Source organism: Bufo gargarizans, chromosome 1 (genome assembly GCF_014858855.1).
Source record: "Bufo gargarizans isolate SCDJY-AF-19 chromosome 1, ASM1485885v1, whole genome shotgun sequence".
NCBI lineage: Eukaryota > Metazoa > Chordata > Amphibia > Anura > Bufonidae > Bufo > Bufo gargarizans.
Genome location: NC_058080.1, coordinates 536,546,980 through 536,561,912, shown reverse-complemented (window position 1 = coordinate 536,561,912; position 14,933 = coordinate 536,546,980). Strand labels below are relative to the sequence as shown.

General features: G+C 46.3%; 1 protein-coding gene across 1 annotated transcript in view; it reads left to right on the top strand.

The window, feature by feature from the left end:
* The first annotated feature begins 2,458 nt into the window (after nt 1-2,458).
* The window catches only part of SPPL3 (signal peptide peptidase like 3), a 110,253-nt gene continuing 97,778 nt past the window's right edge, over nt 2,459-14,933 (top strand). Inside the window, exon 1 of the mRNA XM_044275443.1 lies at nt 2,459-2,722. Within this exon, the coding sequence (XP_044131378.1) occupies nt 2,700-2,722 (23 nt within the window). The 5' untranslated portion in view covers nt 2,459-2,699. The remainder of the gene's footprint in view (nt 2,723-14,933) is intronic.

Here is a 14,933-nt window from a genome sequence, read left to right as displayed (position 1 = left end):
TCCGTATGCGGAACCATTAATTTCAAGGGTTCCGCCAATAAAACGGAATGTACTCCGTATGCATTCTGTTTCCGTATTTCTGTTCAGCTGTGAGATAGAACTTGTCCTATTATTAATTGCAAATAACGATCTGTGGCTCCATTCAAGTAAATGGGTCCGCAAAAAAAACTCAATGCATCCGTATCCGTTCTGTTTTTGCGGAACCATCTATTGGAAATGTTATGCCCAGACCAATTTTTTTATGTACTTACTGTTTAAACATTGTATGCTTCCATTTCCGTTCCGCAAAAAACGCATAACAAACGGAAAAACCTAACGGCAAAACGGAACGGAAACACTACTGAAACAAAAAATGGATCCATGAAAAACGGACTGCAAAATACAGAAAAAGCCATATGGTCATGTGCAATAGGCCTTATTATCCAAGACTATGTTTATTAGGCAAAAAGCGATAATTCAAACGTGAGAAACAGGCATTTTATGGGGCCTAATTTGTGGTCAAAATCCTACCAGCTTCCCAATGATTTCCATGGGTGATACATGCCCTAGTGCACGTGTTTTACGCATCTGTTCTCCAGATATAGCAGGTCCCTCTTTTGAAGCATTTTAATGGCACGCTCTCTGTTTACAAGTCCAGCTGAGTTATAAATATTTATATTGGGATCATAAAATCTACAGTGTTCCAGCTAAATTGACCCTATTAAAACATAACCTTCACTTATATATAATTAATACAATGAAACCACCTCCGTGGTTCACCAGTCCAGTGACCATCTGGAGGAGTAGGACGGCACTAGAACGCGAGGCATTCTTTGGACAGCTTGTTGGACCTTATCTGAATGGGCTCCTGGTATATCTGACCTTTTGTTGTGCTAAGTGGGATGTATCTGTTGGTCCCCTTGGTCCTATGCTCACACCAATATCCTCGCTACCTGGCTATGGATCCTCCATGTGTATCATGAATATATATTTTTGATTGTGTTATGACGGTTTACCCATGACTGATTGTATACCCCCTGATGAACCTATGGATAGGGGAAACGCGTCAGGGTTATGTTTTAGTAAGGCGAGGGAGCCTATTGATATCTTGGCGCCCTATTAGGGGCTTCTGTATAGGTGAGACATACACCTTCGCACCGTTTGTATTATTGTTGTTTTTCATCTACATGGGCTGTTGTCAACACAGGTGATATCGTATACCTGTGACACAGATTCTGTCTGTCTTTTCTATAGGGTACTTGGATATCGGTTATTAAGAGGAGGGTGTACTTAGGGCAGCCAGTCCAGGTTCGAGGACAGGGAGTCCCCACCATCAGGGGACGTCCCTGGGCTGAGGCGTTATACAGGGCGCGTATAGGGACAGGATAGATTTTCCGATACTCCCCAGTACTGCCCTGGGCACACCTACCTTTATGACTATATCAATGGTTGGATACCCTATATAGATGTCTATTTGTATTGTTATCATTTGTCTCAGATTCTCACTGGTGAACCACGGAGGTGGTTTCATTGTATTAATTATATATAAGAAAAGGTTATGTTTTAATAGGGTCAATTTTGCTGGAACACTGCACTCTCTCTGTTTAGTTGAATGAAAAGGGGGCGTATTTGGTGCTTATTTGGCAGTGTTCACACCCTCAAACGACCTGCTCTGAAAGACGGATTACCTCCTGACGTGCCACTAGTGTCTTTCCGCACAAACTTCTTAAATGAGCGTATTATATTAGGCGTATTTCAGGAGCAGATTGCGGCCCACCGGTTATTTGCGCTGCAATATGCAACTTTTCCCCGCTCACGCAAGGTCTAAAAAAGTGGGAGTAGCATGGGCGGACCGGCAGGCCCATCTCTTTTCCCATTTTCTGTGTAGAAAAAGTTCTAAATGTAAGACAGCTCGAAAGCCGTTACATATCTGTCTTAAAACCACCTTTCACTGTTTTCGATGGGAGGCTGAGGATTCTTTCTATGCGGTGCACAGACACCTTGGAAAGGCGCAGCGGGAGCCTGTTCACGGCTTAGTCCTATTCAAAAGGAAAATCACGGCAGGAATCCAAGCGGTTTCTGTCATGGAATCCACAAGTGGACACAATCAAAATCCGCGGTGTGAACATATTCTGCCGTGGTCTACTTTTCGGAGGGCTCGCTAATATTCAACTATGTGAATGGGGCCACAGCGCGATGTTTAAAATTGCACCAAATTTATCAAAGACTGTGCCATTTAGGCTTTCAACAGAACTATTAGGTTGTGTGTGAAATGAACCATATGGAAGCAAACAAGCACGGGGATTCCTGGTTCCCTTTTCATGGCTCTCATGTAGCTCCGCACAAGCCCTGCTCTGTGGGGTCACCCGGGCGGTAACACCCGGTGCGCACATACAGGCGTGACGTCATAGGGATATAGTAAATAACTACGCCCACAAAGAACACGTGACCGAACCTGCTCACCGCGCTTGCGCGTACCCTGCAGAGTGTATTGTGGACGCGCTTTGTGCTCGCAACTCTCGAGCGCGCAGCCGCAGCCTCTCCGCCAGTGTTAGTCCGGTGCCCGCTGCATGTGTCTTCTCGTCTGCCATGGGCCTGCCCCGCTGGGATAAACGTCCCCTTGACAACTGAGCTCGGGCCGACATGTTGGGTGCACAACCGCAGAGCCGTCGCTGACAAACACTGGGCCGGAGCCCCGACCCCCCTGAGGAGACGCCGCCATGGCCGAGCAGACCTATTCGTGGTGAGAGAGGCCGGTGTGGTGGGGGATGTGACTTTTTGTTCTGATGCTGGCGGTGGGCGGATCGGCTTCGGCTGAAGGTGTTTTTGTTATGAGCAGGGGCTGTGTACCGGGCAGGTTCATTGTGGGAGTGCACAGAGGTCGTTGTGGGCCCCGGTGGTGGTCGCGGCGGGCGGATGGCGCATTGTGCTATTGATCGTACCTGCTGTCTTTGTATGCGATGTGTACAATGAGGGCTGCTCTGTGTGTAAACACAGCGCGGGGTGCCAGGAAAGGCAGGGGGGTGTATGGCACACATGGCTGTATCCCAGGGGAGCCCTGGTGGGTGTCAGGGATTGGGCCTCCTCTGCCACCAAATAGTTGTCATTGGGTACAATGCACATAATTGTCTGTCTGGTCCCTTTGTTATTTTTCTTGTAAGAAAAAACATGTTTTAAAATGACAAACTTTGTGATGCGGAGGTTTGGGGTGCAGGCCTCTTTATCACACCGCGTATCACATACGTGTTCTGTCCGTGTTCCCCACTGGTGTAAAGTAGAACTGGCTTAGTTTCCCATAGCAACCACTCAAATTCCATATTTAATTTATTTAGAGCCCCTTTGCAAAATAAAAGGTGGAATCTGGTTGCTATGGGCAACTAAGGCTACTTTCACACTGGCGTTTTGGTTTCCGTTTGTGAGATCAGTTATGGGCTCTCACAAGCCGTCCAAAACGGATCAGTTTTGCCCTAATGCATTCTGAATGGAAAAGGATCCGCTCGGAATGCATCAGTTTGCCTCCGATCAGTCTCCATTCCGCTCTGGAGGCTGCCTGCAGCGTTTTGGTGTCCGTTTGACGAAACTGAGCCAAATGGATCCGTCCTGAAACACAATGTAAGTCAACGGGGACGGATCTGTTTTCACTGGCACAATAGAAAACGTATCCGTCCTCCATAGACTTTCACTGGTGTTCAAGACTGATCTGTTTCAGCCATGTTACAGATAATACAGACGGATCCGTTCTGAATGGAAGCGTTTGTGCAGATCCGTGACGGATCCGCACCAAACGCGAGTGTGAAAGTAGCCTAAGCCAGTTTTCCTGCACATCAGCGGTTTTTCATGGACCGTGGTGATGCCACAGAAGCGTGCCCTATTTGTGTCCGTGATGAGGGGTCCTTCATTTAGATTATAGTCCATGACCATTGGTGGGAGATGCTCTGGAAATTAATTTTCTGCCTGACGGTGTCCTTGGAATACTGATGACATACGGACCAAACGCTAATCCTTCACAAATGAACCACTGACCATCTTGTCACGGCGCGTACGTCCTCCTGGACACGTGACTAAGGCTACTTTCACACTTGCGTTCGAAGCGGATCCGTCTGGTGTCTGCACAGACGGATCTGCTCCTATAATGCAAACGATGGGATCCGTTCAGAACTGATCCGTCTGCATTATCTTTCAGAAAAAATTCTGAAAGTTAGTCAGACGGATCTGTCCAGACTTTGCATTGAAAGTCAATGGGGGACGGATCCATTTGAAATTGCACCATATTGTGTCATCTTCAAACGGATCCGTCCCTATTGACTTACATTGTAAGTCTGGGCGGATCCGTTTGGCTCCGCGCGGCCAGGCGGACACCCGAACGCTGCAAGCTGCGTTCGGGTGTCCGCCTGCTGAGCGGAACGGAGGTCAAACAGTGCCAGACTAAGGCATTCTGAGCGGATCAACATCCACTCAGAATGCATTGGGCCCTTCAAACGGAACTCGCAAGCGGAGCCCCGAACGCAAGTGTGAAAGTAGCCTTACTCCCAAGGAGTATACTTGAGCAAGTGGCGCAGCGAGGCTTTTACTTTCTGTTTTTGAGAGCCAATAGGCAAGGCCTTATCAGTGTGATTGCATTCCATGTCATTCATTCAGAGCTTTGTATTTATGGATCACTCCCTTTTTAACCCCTTCAGTACCGAACCGACCTTAAAGGGGGTCTCCAGGAATAAATAAAATGAAAATACTTAAAGGGATTCTGTCACCTCCCCTAAGCCAAAAAACGATTTTAAAGCAGCCATGCAGCACAGCTTACCTGGATTAGGCTGTGCTCTTTGATCTTGAAATCCGTCCAGCAGTTACTGCAAAAAACGACTTTGATTGATATGTAAATGTGTCCTGAAGGTGCCCAGAGGGGCGTTTTTTTCTTCTTAGAGAGCCCAGTACCGCCCCTCTTTCAGTGCCCAGCCCGCCTTCCTTGTACTGTCTAACCGCTGCCTCCAGCCTACCACAGCCTCTCCTCCCTCTCCTCCCCCTCCCTCACGCCGAACAAACTCTCGCACAGGCGCAGTACCCACTGAGGGCTGCGCCTGTGCGATCAGCAGGAGACTGAGGGCAGGAGCTTCATCCTCGTCACTGGGCATGCGCCGAGCCCAGTGACGTCCGATGCTCGCTCTTCCCTCAGTCAGCAGGGAAGAGCGAGCATCGGACGTCACTGGGCTCGGCGCATGCCCAGTGACGAAGATGAAGCTGCTGCCCTCAGTCTCCTGCTGATCGCACAGGCGCAGCCCTCAGTGGGTACTGCGCCTGTGCGAGAGTTCGTTCGGCGTGAGGGAGGGGGAGGAGAGGGAGGAGAGGCTGTGGCAGGCTGGGGGCGGTTAGACAGTGCAAGGAAGGCGGGCTGGGTACTGTAAGAGGGGCGGTACTGGGCTCTCTAAGAAGAACAAAACGCCCCTCTGGGCACCTTCAGGACACATTTACATATCAATCAAAGTCGTTTTTTGCAGAAACTGCTGGACGGATTACAAGATAAAAGAGCACAGCCTAATCCAGGTAAACTGTGCTTCATGGCTGCTTTAAAATCGTTTTTTGGCTTAGGGGAGGTGACAGAATCCCTTTAAATATTATTTTATAATAAATAAATTCACAAATACCTTTCATTACTTAGAATAGCTTGTTTTGTCTAGGAGAAATAAAATGGCCGCCGTCCTATTAGTACACACAAAACCTGTCCTAATCGCACAGGAGGACAAGTTACTTCACCACAAGTGATGCATTGGCTGTAAGTGTATACGGAGTGTAATACACTTACAGCCTGCTCCCTGGATCTCACAGGGATGGCAGCCACTATGCCTAAGGAAGGACCGGTAAGGATACCGCACATGCCGTGGTCAAAGTTATTGGTGACTGCCGGACAGCTAGAAGCCAAATATGTCCCTGAGGAGATCATTAAATAAAATTATATATATTGGACTGCTGGACCCCTGCAGCTGATCGCGCAGGCACAGCTCCTGAGCCCACCTGATCAGCGCAACGTAGCTTTACGGCGCTGTTGCCCTACGTGTTAACCACTACCTACAAAACATATATATTTATTTTTTGATCTGTACGAGTGTATTACTGTACAGCGACAAAGCTCACTGCGTCATAGCAACTAATGAAGCCATGCACTCAGCAGGACGGCAGACCAGGTTTTCACGGACCGCGGTCCGTGAAAATCCACATATGTGTGACTGAAGCCTAAGGCATTATGGCCTTACAGTTGCTGCACTACATTGCAACTTCTGTAAGGCTGAGTTCACACTTCAATTATTTCCATCAGTTGGGGTCCATGCCCAGATTGCTGACTGCAAGCGGCGGTTCCACAAGATACGGGCACCGGCCATGTGAATCCCGGATTCAGACCCATTTACTTAAACTGGTCCGCAATCCTCCAGATGCAGTGTGGAGTGGAGGCACGGATTGGAAGCGCGTCCATGCCTCAGCACCTCAGAAGATAGGACATATCCTGTCATCTTTTTCTGTATATTGTGGACCCATTCAAGTGAATGGGATTGTGCCGCTATACAGGATTCACACGGCCTGTGCCATGCATTGCAGACCACAATTAGCCTACACAGAGATCAGGTATAATATAAAGATTTCCTCCTGTTCTGACTCTTTGACCCGCACCTGGTTTTGGCTCACAATCACTGATGGAAATAACGTAGTGTAAACTTGGCCTAAATCTGCAGCAAGTGCGTTATGGTGTAGTCAGGCAGTGTTGCTGTATACCCACATCGGCACATGGTCTTGGAAACATGTCTTATGGTGCACTGTACTGCTTGGCGCCATGACAATTCTGTCACCCATTTTTGTAAGGGTACTTTCACACTTGCGTTGTTGGATTCCAGCAATCTGTATGCAAACAGATACCATTTGTACACTGATCTGGATGTGGATCCTTCTCACAAATGCATTGCAATACCTGATCCGTCTCTTCAGTTGTCATCCGGTAACCGCATCCTGCGGTATTTTCTCTGTCCAAAAACCGTACAGTGACTGAACTGAAGACATCCTGATGCATACTGAACGGAATGCTCTCCATTCAGAATGCATTAGGAGAAAACTGATCATTTAATTTCTTTTTCCCGGTATTGAGCCCCTAGGATGGAACTCAATACTGGAAAAGTTTAACACAAGTGTAAAAGTACCCTAAGGGGCAATTTTTGTAGGGAGCCTTTCAATAAGGACTTCCATAGAAGAAAACATGAAGCTTTGCCCCAGCAGTAGATTTGTTTGTTCATTGGCTGTGTGACTGGGATTTGCTGTGGTTTGTATTGTATATTTTGTAAAACTTTTATTGTGCCCCTTAAACAGGTGTTCTCACAGTGTGGCCCCAGGCCAAGCAAGGTTGTTGTATAGGGACTTAAGCTGGACTTACACGGGCTGACTGAGCCGCCGAATGCTTCCTTCCTGACGGTCGGCTGCTCACTCGGTGAAGGAGGCTGCACGGTTACATGCCGCGATCTCCTTCACAGTAGGGCTGCGCATCTTCACTCGTCTCACGATTCGATGCGATTACGATTATCAAGTCCACGATTCGATTCGGCGATGCATCACGATGCATCAAGATTATTACCACATGGCACATGGTAGGCGGCGGTAGAGAGTTTACATTGGTGCTCGAGGCTGTGCTTAATGCTACTTTCACACTTGCGTCAGAGGATTCCGGCAATCTGGACGCAAACGGATGCATTTGTCAGGCGGATCCGTCTGACAAATGCATTGAAATACCGGATCTGTCTCTCCGGTGTCATCTGGAAAAACGGATCCGGTGTTTATTTTTTTCACAGATTTAAAGGTCTGCGCAGATCGGAAGAACGGATCCGTCAATGCAGCAATTTTAATGCCGGATCTGGCACTAATACATTTCAATATAAGTTTAAAGCTGGATCCGGTAAGTGTTCAGGATTTTTGGCAGGAGAGAAAACTGTAGCATGCTGCCGTATTCGCTGCGGTATTCTCTCCGGTCAAAAAACGTAAGAGGGACTGAACTGATGCCTCCTGAACGGATTGCTCTCCATTCAGAATGCATTAGGATAAAACTGGTCAGTTCTTTTCCGGTATTGAGCTCCTAGGACGGAACTCTATGCCGGAAAAGAAAAACGCAAGTGTGAAAGAACCTGAGAGACCATCAGTATGTTAGTCCTGGAGGTTTCAGGTTGATAGATCGTGTGTATGCTACATTGTATCCACAATAACCATCCTCTTAGGGACTGAGTCTGATACACGTGTGAACTGTGAAGGGGCTCTGATGGTGCAGGATCAGTAACTGTCAGTAAATCTGACACTCCAGCAGTTTCAGATCCCTGCCCTTAGCTGAGAGTTGTCAGTGTGGAATCGGATCACCTCCTGCTGGGAGCAATCTCCTGAAGTGTGAGATAAATGTAGACATTCCCAGACTGGCCACTAGGGGCCGCTGTTTGACCGCCTTTCATAGACCCGGAACCTAAAGTTCCGTCCACTGTAGACGGAGGGGAAGAATAAGAGAGACACAACCGAAAAAAATAAAGAAGAAACATGGCGCGGGCGGCAAAGGTATGAGAAGCGGCAATATGAGCTGTGTAGGTGGCAGGCGGTAGGTGTATATGCTGTGTAGGTGGCAGGCGCTTTGGAGGTAGATCATATTACATACTCATAGGTGACAAAACTCACCTCGCCGCCAGCCACCGCACGTCCGCACTGCCGCCTGCTTCTGAGTGTCTGACTGGGAGCCGGAGATGCGCGGAAAGCCGGAAACCACGCCTCCGGCTCCTCCTCACTCAGTCAGACCTGGCTCTGAGGCTCACTCAATGTTGTGGCCACCCCCTCTGACACGTCAGCGGGAGGCGGGAAAGAAGGCGCCCAAAAACTTTTTTCCGACTCGGCTGCACGGCGGACGTGACGCTGACGTCATCAACATGCATCGATTATTTAAAGCAACCGCATCGATGCAGAATCGCCGGGGGTCGAATCGCGATGCATCGCTGCATCGATTATATTCGACAGCCCTACTTCACAGTATGATTGTGAGGGATCACTATAGGTATCCCTCTTTCCCATACGAAATCATGGTTTCTGGGCAGCTGATCACTGTCTAGACGACACGATCTGCTGCCCAGAAGCCTTGATCTGTGGTGCCAGGATGAACGATATGATCAACCGGTTGAATGGCGGCATATTTACATGTCCAGATTGTTGGGAACGACCTCTTGCAGGAACAGTCGTTCCTGATAATCTGGCCGATTCTTGGGCCCCTGTCACACAGGTGAGTTTTCCGCACCGGTGCAATTCATGAGGTGAACGCATTGTACCGGCTGTGCATATGAGCGGTGATTTTCACGGAACGCAGACTCCATAGAAGTGAATGGGTCTGCGTGAAAATCTCATTGCATCCGCAAGCAAGTGCTGATGCGGTGTGATATTTTTTTTTATTATTTTTTTTACACGCATGGTTGCTAGAAGATGATAGGGATGAGCAACCCCAGGCCCCTTTAAAGTAAATTCACTATTATTTTCCTTAATACAGAATGCTTACTAAAATGTCGATTTGAGGGGTTAAAAAAATTAACTCGCCTCATCCACTTTTTCGGGCAGCGGGCATAGTCTTCTTTCAGGACCTGCAAAAGGTCCTTTGACGTCATAGCACCTAATGACGCCATGCACTCAGCAGGACGGCAGACCAGGTTTTCACGGACTGTGGTCCGTGAAAATCCACGTATGTGTGAATGAAGCTTAAGGCATTATGGCTTTACAGTTGCTGTACTACATTGCAACTTTTATAAGGCTGAGTTCACACCAGTTATTTCCATCAGTTAGGGTCCATGCCCATATTGCTGACTGCAAGCGGCGGTTCCACAAGATACGGGCACCTAGAAGCAGCCGGGCGTGATGGATTGTGGACAGTTAATTTATATATATATATATATATATATATATATATATATATATATATATATATATATATATATATATATATATATATTATTATTATTATTATTATTTTTTTTTTGCTTTGTCACCCCCATGTATACTAGTATGATGCAGCACGTAATGAATGCTTGCTTTTAATTGGCTCCAGTGACTTCTAATTATGCTTTGACAGTTGGTTGAATAACTAGCTGGGTAGCATTGCAAAGTAGGCAGCGGCAAATTGTCACGAAAAGAATAGGGTTAGTGGCCAACCTTGATTATTTATAATTATAGTGCAAGAAAAATAGGCGGCACTCACCAATTTGGTCTAAAATCGTCTTCACCTTTATTTAGTCAACTTGCAGTAAAAACAGAAGGTTATGGGGCGGACAGCAATCTCGCACACATTATATTGCTGCGATGGCCGTTTTGCGCAACCTGCACTTCCTCTGGCCACTGACATAATGGTGTGAATGTGTCTACCTTTTATATACGTCCTCAGTGTTAGGCCCCATGCACACGGCCGTGTTTCACAGCCGTGTGCGGGCCGTGGAACCGCGGCCTGGATCCCTCCTGAGAGCAGGAGCGCACGGCGTCACTGGTTGCTATGACGCCGTGCACTCCCTGCTGCCGGCACAGTACAGTAGTACACTGGTATAGATCATACCAGTGTATTACTGTATTGCGGCAGCAGCAGGGAGCGCACGGCGTCATAGCAACCAGTGACGCCGTGCGCTCCTGCTCTCAGGAGGTATCCAGGCCGCGGTTCCACGGCCCGCACACGGCTGTGAAACACGGCCGTGTGCATGGGGCCTTAAAGGGAACCTGCCATGAACTTTATGCTGCCCATACTAACTGCAGAATAAAGTAGTGACAGGTGAGTTGATTTTGCGGTCTGTCATTTATAAGTTAAAAGTAAGTGGTTGCCGAGAACCAACATCACAATCGTTGCAGACTGGGCCTGGAGAAGAGTCCCGGCCACCTGAGAAGAGTCCTGGTTATTCATAATCTCCTGCTCTCACCCATCTACTGATGATTGTCTTCTACCAAGTTTTCTCCCTTTCCTTTCTAGAAGAGAACTGCCAATCAGCAGATGGGCGAGACTGCAGATTAGGAATAACCAGGACTCTTCTCGGGTAGATTTGACTCTTTTCACGGCCTGGTCTCCAGTGATTATGATGCTGGTTCTCTGCAACCACTTACTATTAGCTCCTGAGTGACACACCGCTGACACCAGCATTTCTGTCACTACTTTATGCTGCCCTCAGTGAGGTCAGCATAAAGTTGATGGCAGGTTCCCTTAACCCTTTATTCATGGTGATAATACAAGTCGCAAACACTGTTGGTTAATTATATATTAGCACACGTCAATCATAAAAACACACTAATATCGTTCTTATTGTTAAGGCCCAGCGTCCCCATTGCTCTTGAACGTATTATCCACCTGGCTTCATTCCTCAAAAGCCTACAGTGTCTATCTCCTCCTTGCGGGAGGGTGGGGAGCTGTTTCTGTCCCCGCAAATCTCAGACATCTTGGGTTGCCTCCATGTACTTCATACACAGAACGGGGGCATCCCTTTCCTGAACTGATAGTTAACATGTTCCCTGAATCTTTCGTATAAATGTCTTATTGTCTTGCCACATTGACATATTACCAAATACACTACATAAGTGCTCTTACAAGTGATGAGATGTGTTACTTTGTGATGAATATTTCCAAATTGCAAGGCTTTCTACTGGGGGTTGTAATTACAAAAAGCACAATTGCCACATTTATAATTTCCTACTGGGCGCATTTCTCTCAACCAAGTGGTAGGTTTTTCTTCTGCAAGGGTCCATTCGTACGTCCGTAAGTGTTTTGCGGATCTGCAAAACACAGACACCGACAATGTGCATTCCGCAATTTGCGGACTGCACATCGCCTGCGCTATAATAGAAAATGTCTAATCTTGTCCGCAATATTTTTTTGCGGTGGTGCGGATCTGCAAATGCAGGTACGGACTGCACATTCCGGCCCTATTGAAAATGAATAGGTCTGCACCCGTTCTGCAAAATTGTGGAACAGATGCGGACCCATTTTGCGGAAATGTGAATGGACCCTAAACCAGCTCCTCACTAATCGATCCCTAATCATGTGACTTCTCCTAAAAGCTATGATCGGTCTAGTCTTGGTGTATTCTATTAGGCTGGTTTTTATTATTATTATTTTTTTCCCAAAATGTCCCAGTTCGTGAATATAGCCTTTTTAACCCCTTAGTGACCAAGCCTGTTTGGGCCTTTATGACCAAGCGTTTTTCTTCCTTTTTTCATGGTCTCGTTCCAAGAGCTATAACTTTTTTATTTTTTCGTCTATATAGCTTTATGAGGGCTTGTTTTTTACGGGACAAGTTGTAGTTTTTAATGGCACCATTTTGGGGTACACATAACTTTCTGATTAACTTTTATTAACTCTTTCTGGGAGGGAGATGGGGAAAATAGCAATACTGCCACTGCGTTTTTACATTATAAATTTTACGGCGTTCATTTTTCGGTACAAATAACATAATATCTTTATTCTCTGGGTCAGTACGATTACAGTGATACTAAATACTTATAATTTTTTTACGTTTTACTACTTTTTTTTCCAATAAAACCCCTTTTATTAACCAAAAAGATGATTTTGCATTGCCACTTCACAAGACCCATAACTTTTTTTTTTCTTTTTCTATGGAGTTGTGTGAGGGCTTGATTTTTGAGGGACAACTTGTATTTTTCATTGGTATCATTTTGGAGTAAATGGCGCTTTTTGATCGCTTGTTATTACGTTTTTTTCGGTGGAAACTAAGAATAAATGAGAAATTCTGTCTTTTTTTAATTTTTATTTTTTACGGCGTTCACCATAGGGGATAATTTATGTAATATTTATGTAGTCCGGGTCGTTACGGACGCGGCAATACCAAACATATGGGGGATATTTTCTTTTTGCAATTTTTTTCATTGAAAAGCGTATTTTCAATGAAAAAAAAAGCATATTTTTTTATTTTATGGAATTTTTTTATTTAATAAATGTGTATTTTATTTTATTTTTTTACTACTTAAAAGTCCCACAAGGGGACTATAATATTCAGTATTTTGATTGCTTTAAAAATGTAATGCATTATCTCTATAAGGCATTACATTTGAATAGCAATGCTATTCAAACCTTGACCAGCAGGCTGCGCCAGAGAGGCACAGCCTGCTGGAGAGAACTGAACACAGGCTCGGGGCCCTGATCGGAAGTGAGGTAAGCTTCCGAACACATCAGCACCCCGCGATCTTATTTTCGGGGTGCTGATGGGAGACAGAGGGAGTCCGCTCCCTCTGTCACCACTTTACATGCAGCGGGCGCCATTGCGCCCGGCATGTAAAGGGTTAAACAGCCCGGATCGGCACTCCTGCCGGTCCGGGCTGTTAGAGCAGGGCCCCGGCTCTCATGTGAGAGCCGGGTCCGTGCTCCCCGCTGCACGGGGAAGCCGTGCAGCGCTTAGACCGGGCCGCCGTAAAAACGCGGCAGCCCAGCCTAAGGCCCCTTAGTGACCGCCGTAAAAACACGTATGGGTGGTCACTAAGGGGTTAATGGCATCTGCCATTGGGCTATATTTGAAAGAGAAGGTAAATCTCTTGTTATCTTTCTCTTCCTTTCCTATTTTTCTTTAGGAGGTCCTGTTGGGTAACACGAGCTACCTTATCCATAGCCTTATCCAACATATCATTGGGGTAACCTCTCTCTCTGAGGCTTCTTTTCAACTCAATAGCTTGTGACTTGAAACCCTCTATTATAGTCAATGGGGACGGAGCGGCATTCCGGGGGCACACGTGAACTAGCGGCAGGACTGATTCACCCGCCAGTACAGCCTGCCGGAGTTCCTTGCCGCTAGTGTGAAAGTACCCTAATGTAAAAAATTCAAATCACATATATAGGACATGACAACCTCTTTCTAACAAAGCTAGAACCAGCCCTGTACCTCACATGGATCCAGAGATCTCCCCATTCATTTGCCTGCTAGATTTATATCAAGCTGACAGCTCAGGGGGTGTGTCTCAGCTCTCCCTATCACAGCTCAGGGGTAAGTGGAAGGATGAATCTAAGCATGTGTGACCTTCTCAGTGAGCAGGACAAAGAAATAAGAAAAAAAACTGCAGGTGGCGCTATACAGATACATTTTATTGAATAACTCAGTGGCTATGCAATTACAAAAGTATTCAGATCCTGGTTTGAAAACTAGAATATTTATTTTTTGTGGGACAACCCCTTTTAAATTCCCTCTTTCAACTAATCTGTGGAAGAGCGTTTCAGCAATACCTAAAGGGGTTGTCCTATGAAAAATATTCTACAGTTTTCAAACCAGCACCTGGATCTGAATACTTTTGTAATTGCATGTAATTAAAATGTACTATAGCCACTGAGGGACATTTGTCAAGACTGTTGTACCCATCCACCAGTTTTGACAAATGGTGTGAGATGCACCTAATTTATTAAGAAGCAGATGCTGCTCCTCAGGCTGGCACAGACTTCAACTATAACTTCCGCCACTTTCTGGCGAATGTTGTTGTAAATGCGGTGGGCGACGAGAAGTTCCCCTTTCTGCTAAGCCCCACCCATTTTCCTTGCCACTTCAGACTAGTGGTGAGAAGCCTAAAAAGCTTAAAATTATGGTGCACATATGGCGTGTGCCATAACCTGTGAATTTTTTAATGCATTAATAGTGGGGTAAAGGGCTTAATAAATGTCCCTCCTGGAGTTATTTGCTGAAATCTAGCCATATAGTGCCACCTACAGTTTATCCTTTTTCTGATTTCTCTGTCCAGCTTACTTATATGGAAGCACATGCTCAATTTCACTCTGCAACTCCTGTAAGCGGAGTCCCCCCAAACCACGGGTCCCTTGTATGGATCATACTTGCCTGCTCCCCGGCAAGTATGATCCATAGGGTTAAACTCAGTTTGTTCATTCTGAAATCTAGCAATGAATGTGAAGATCTCTGGATCCATGTGAGGTTCAGGGCTGGTTCTAGCTTTGT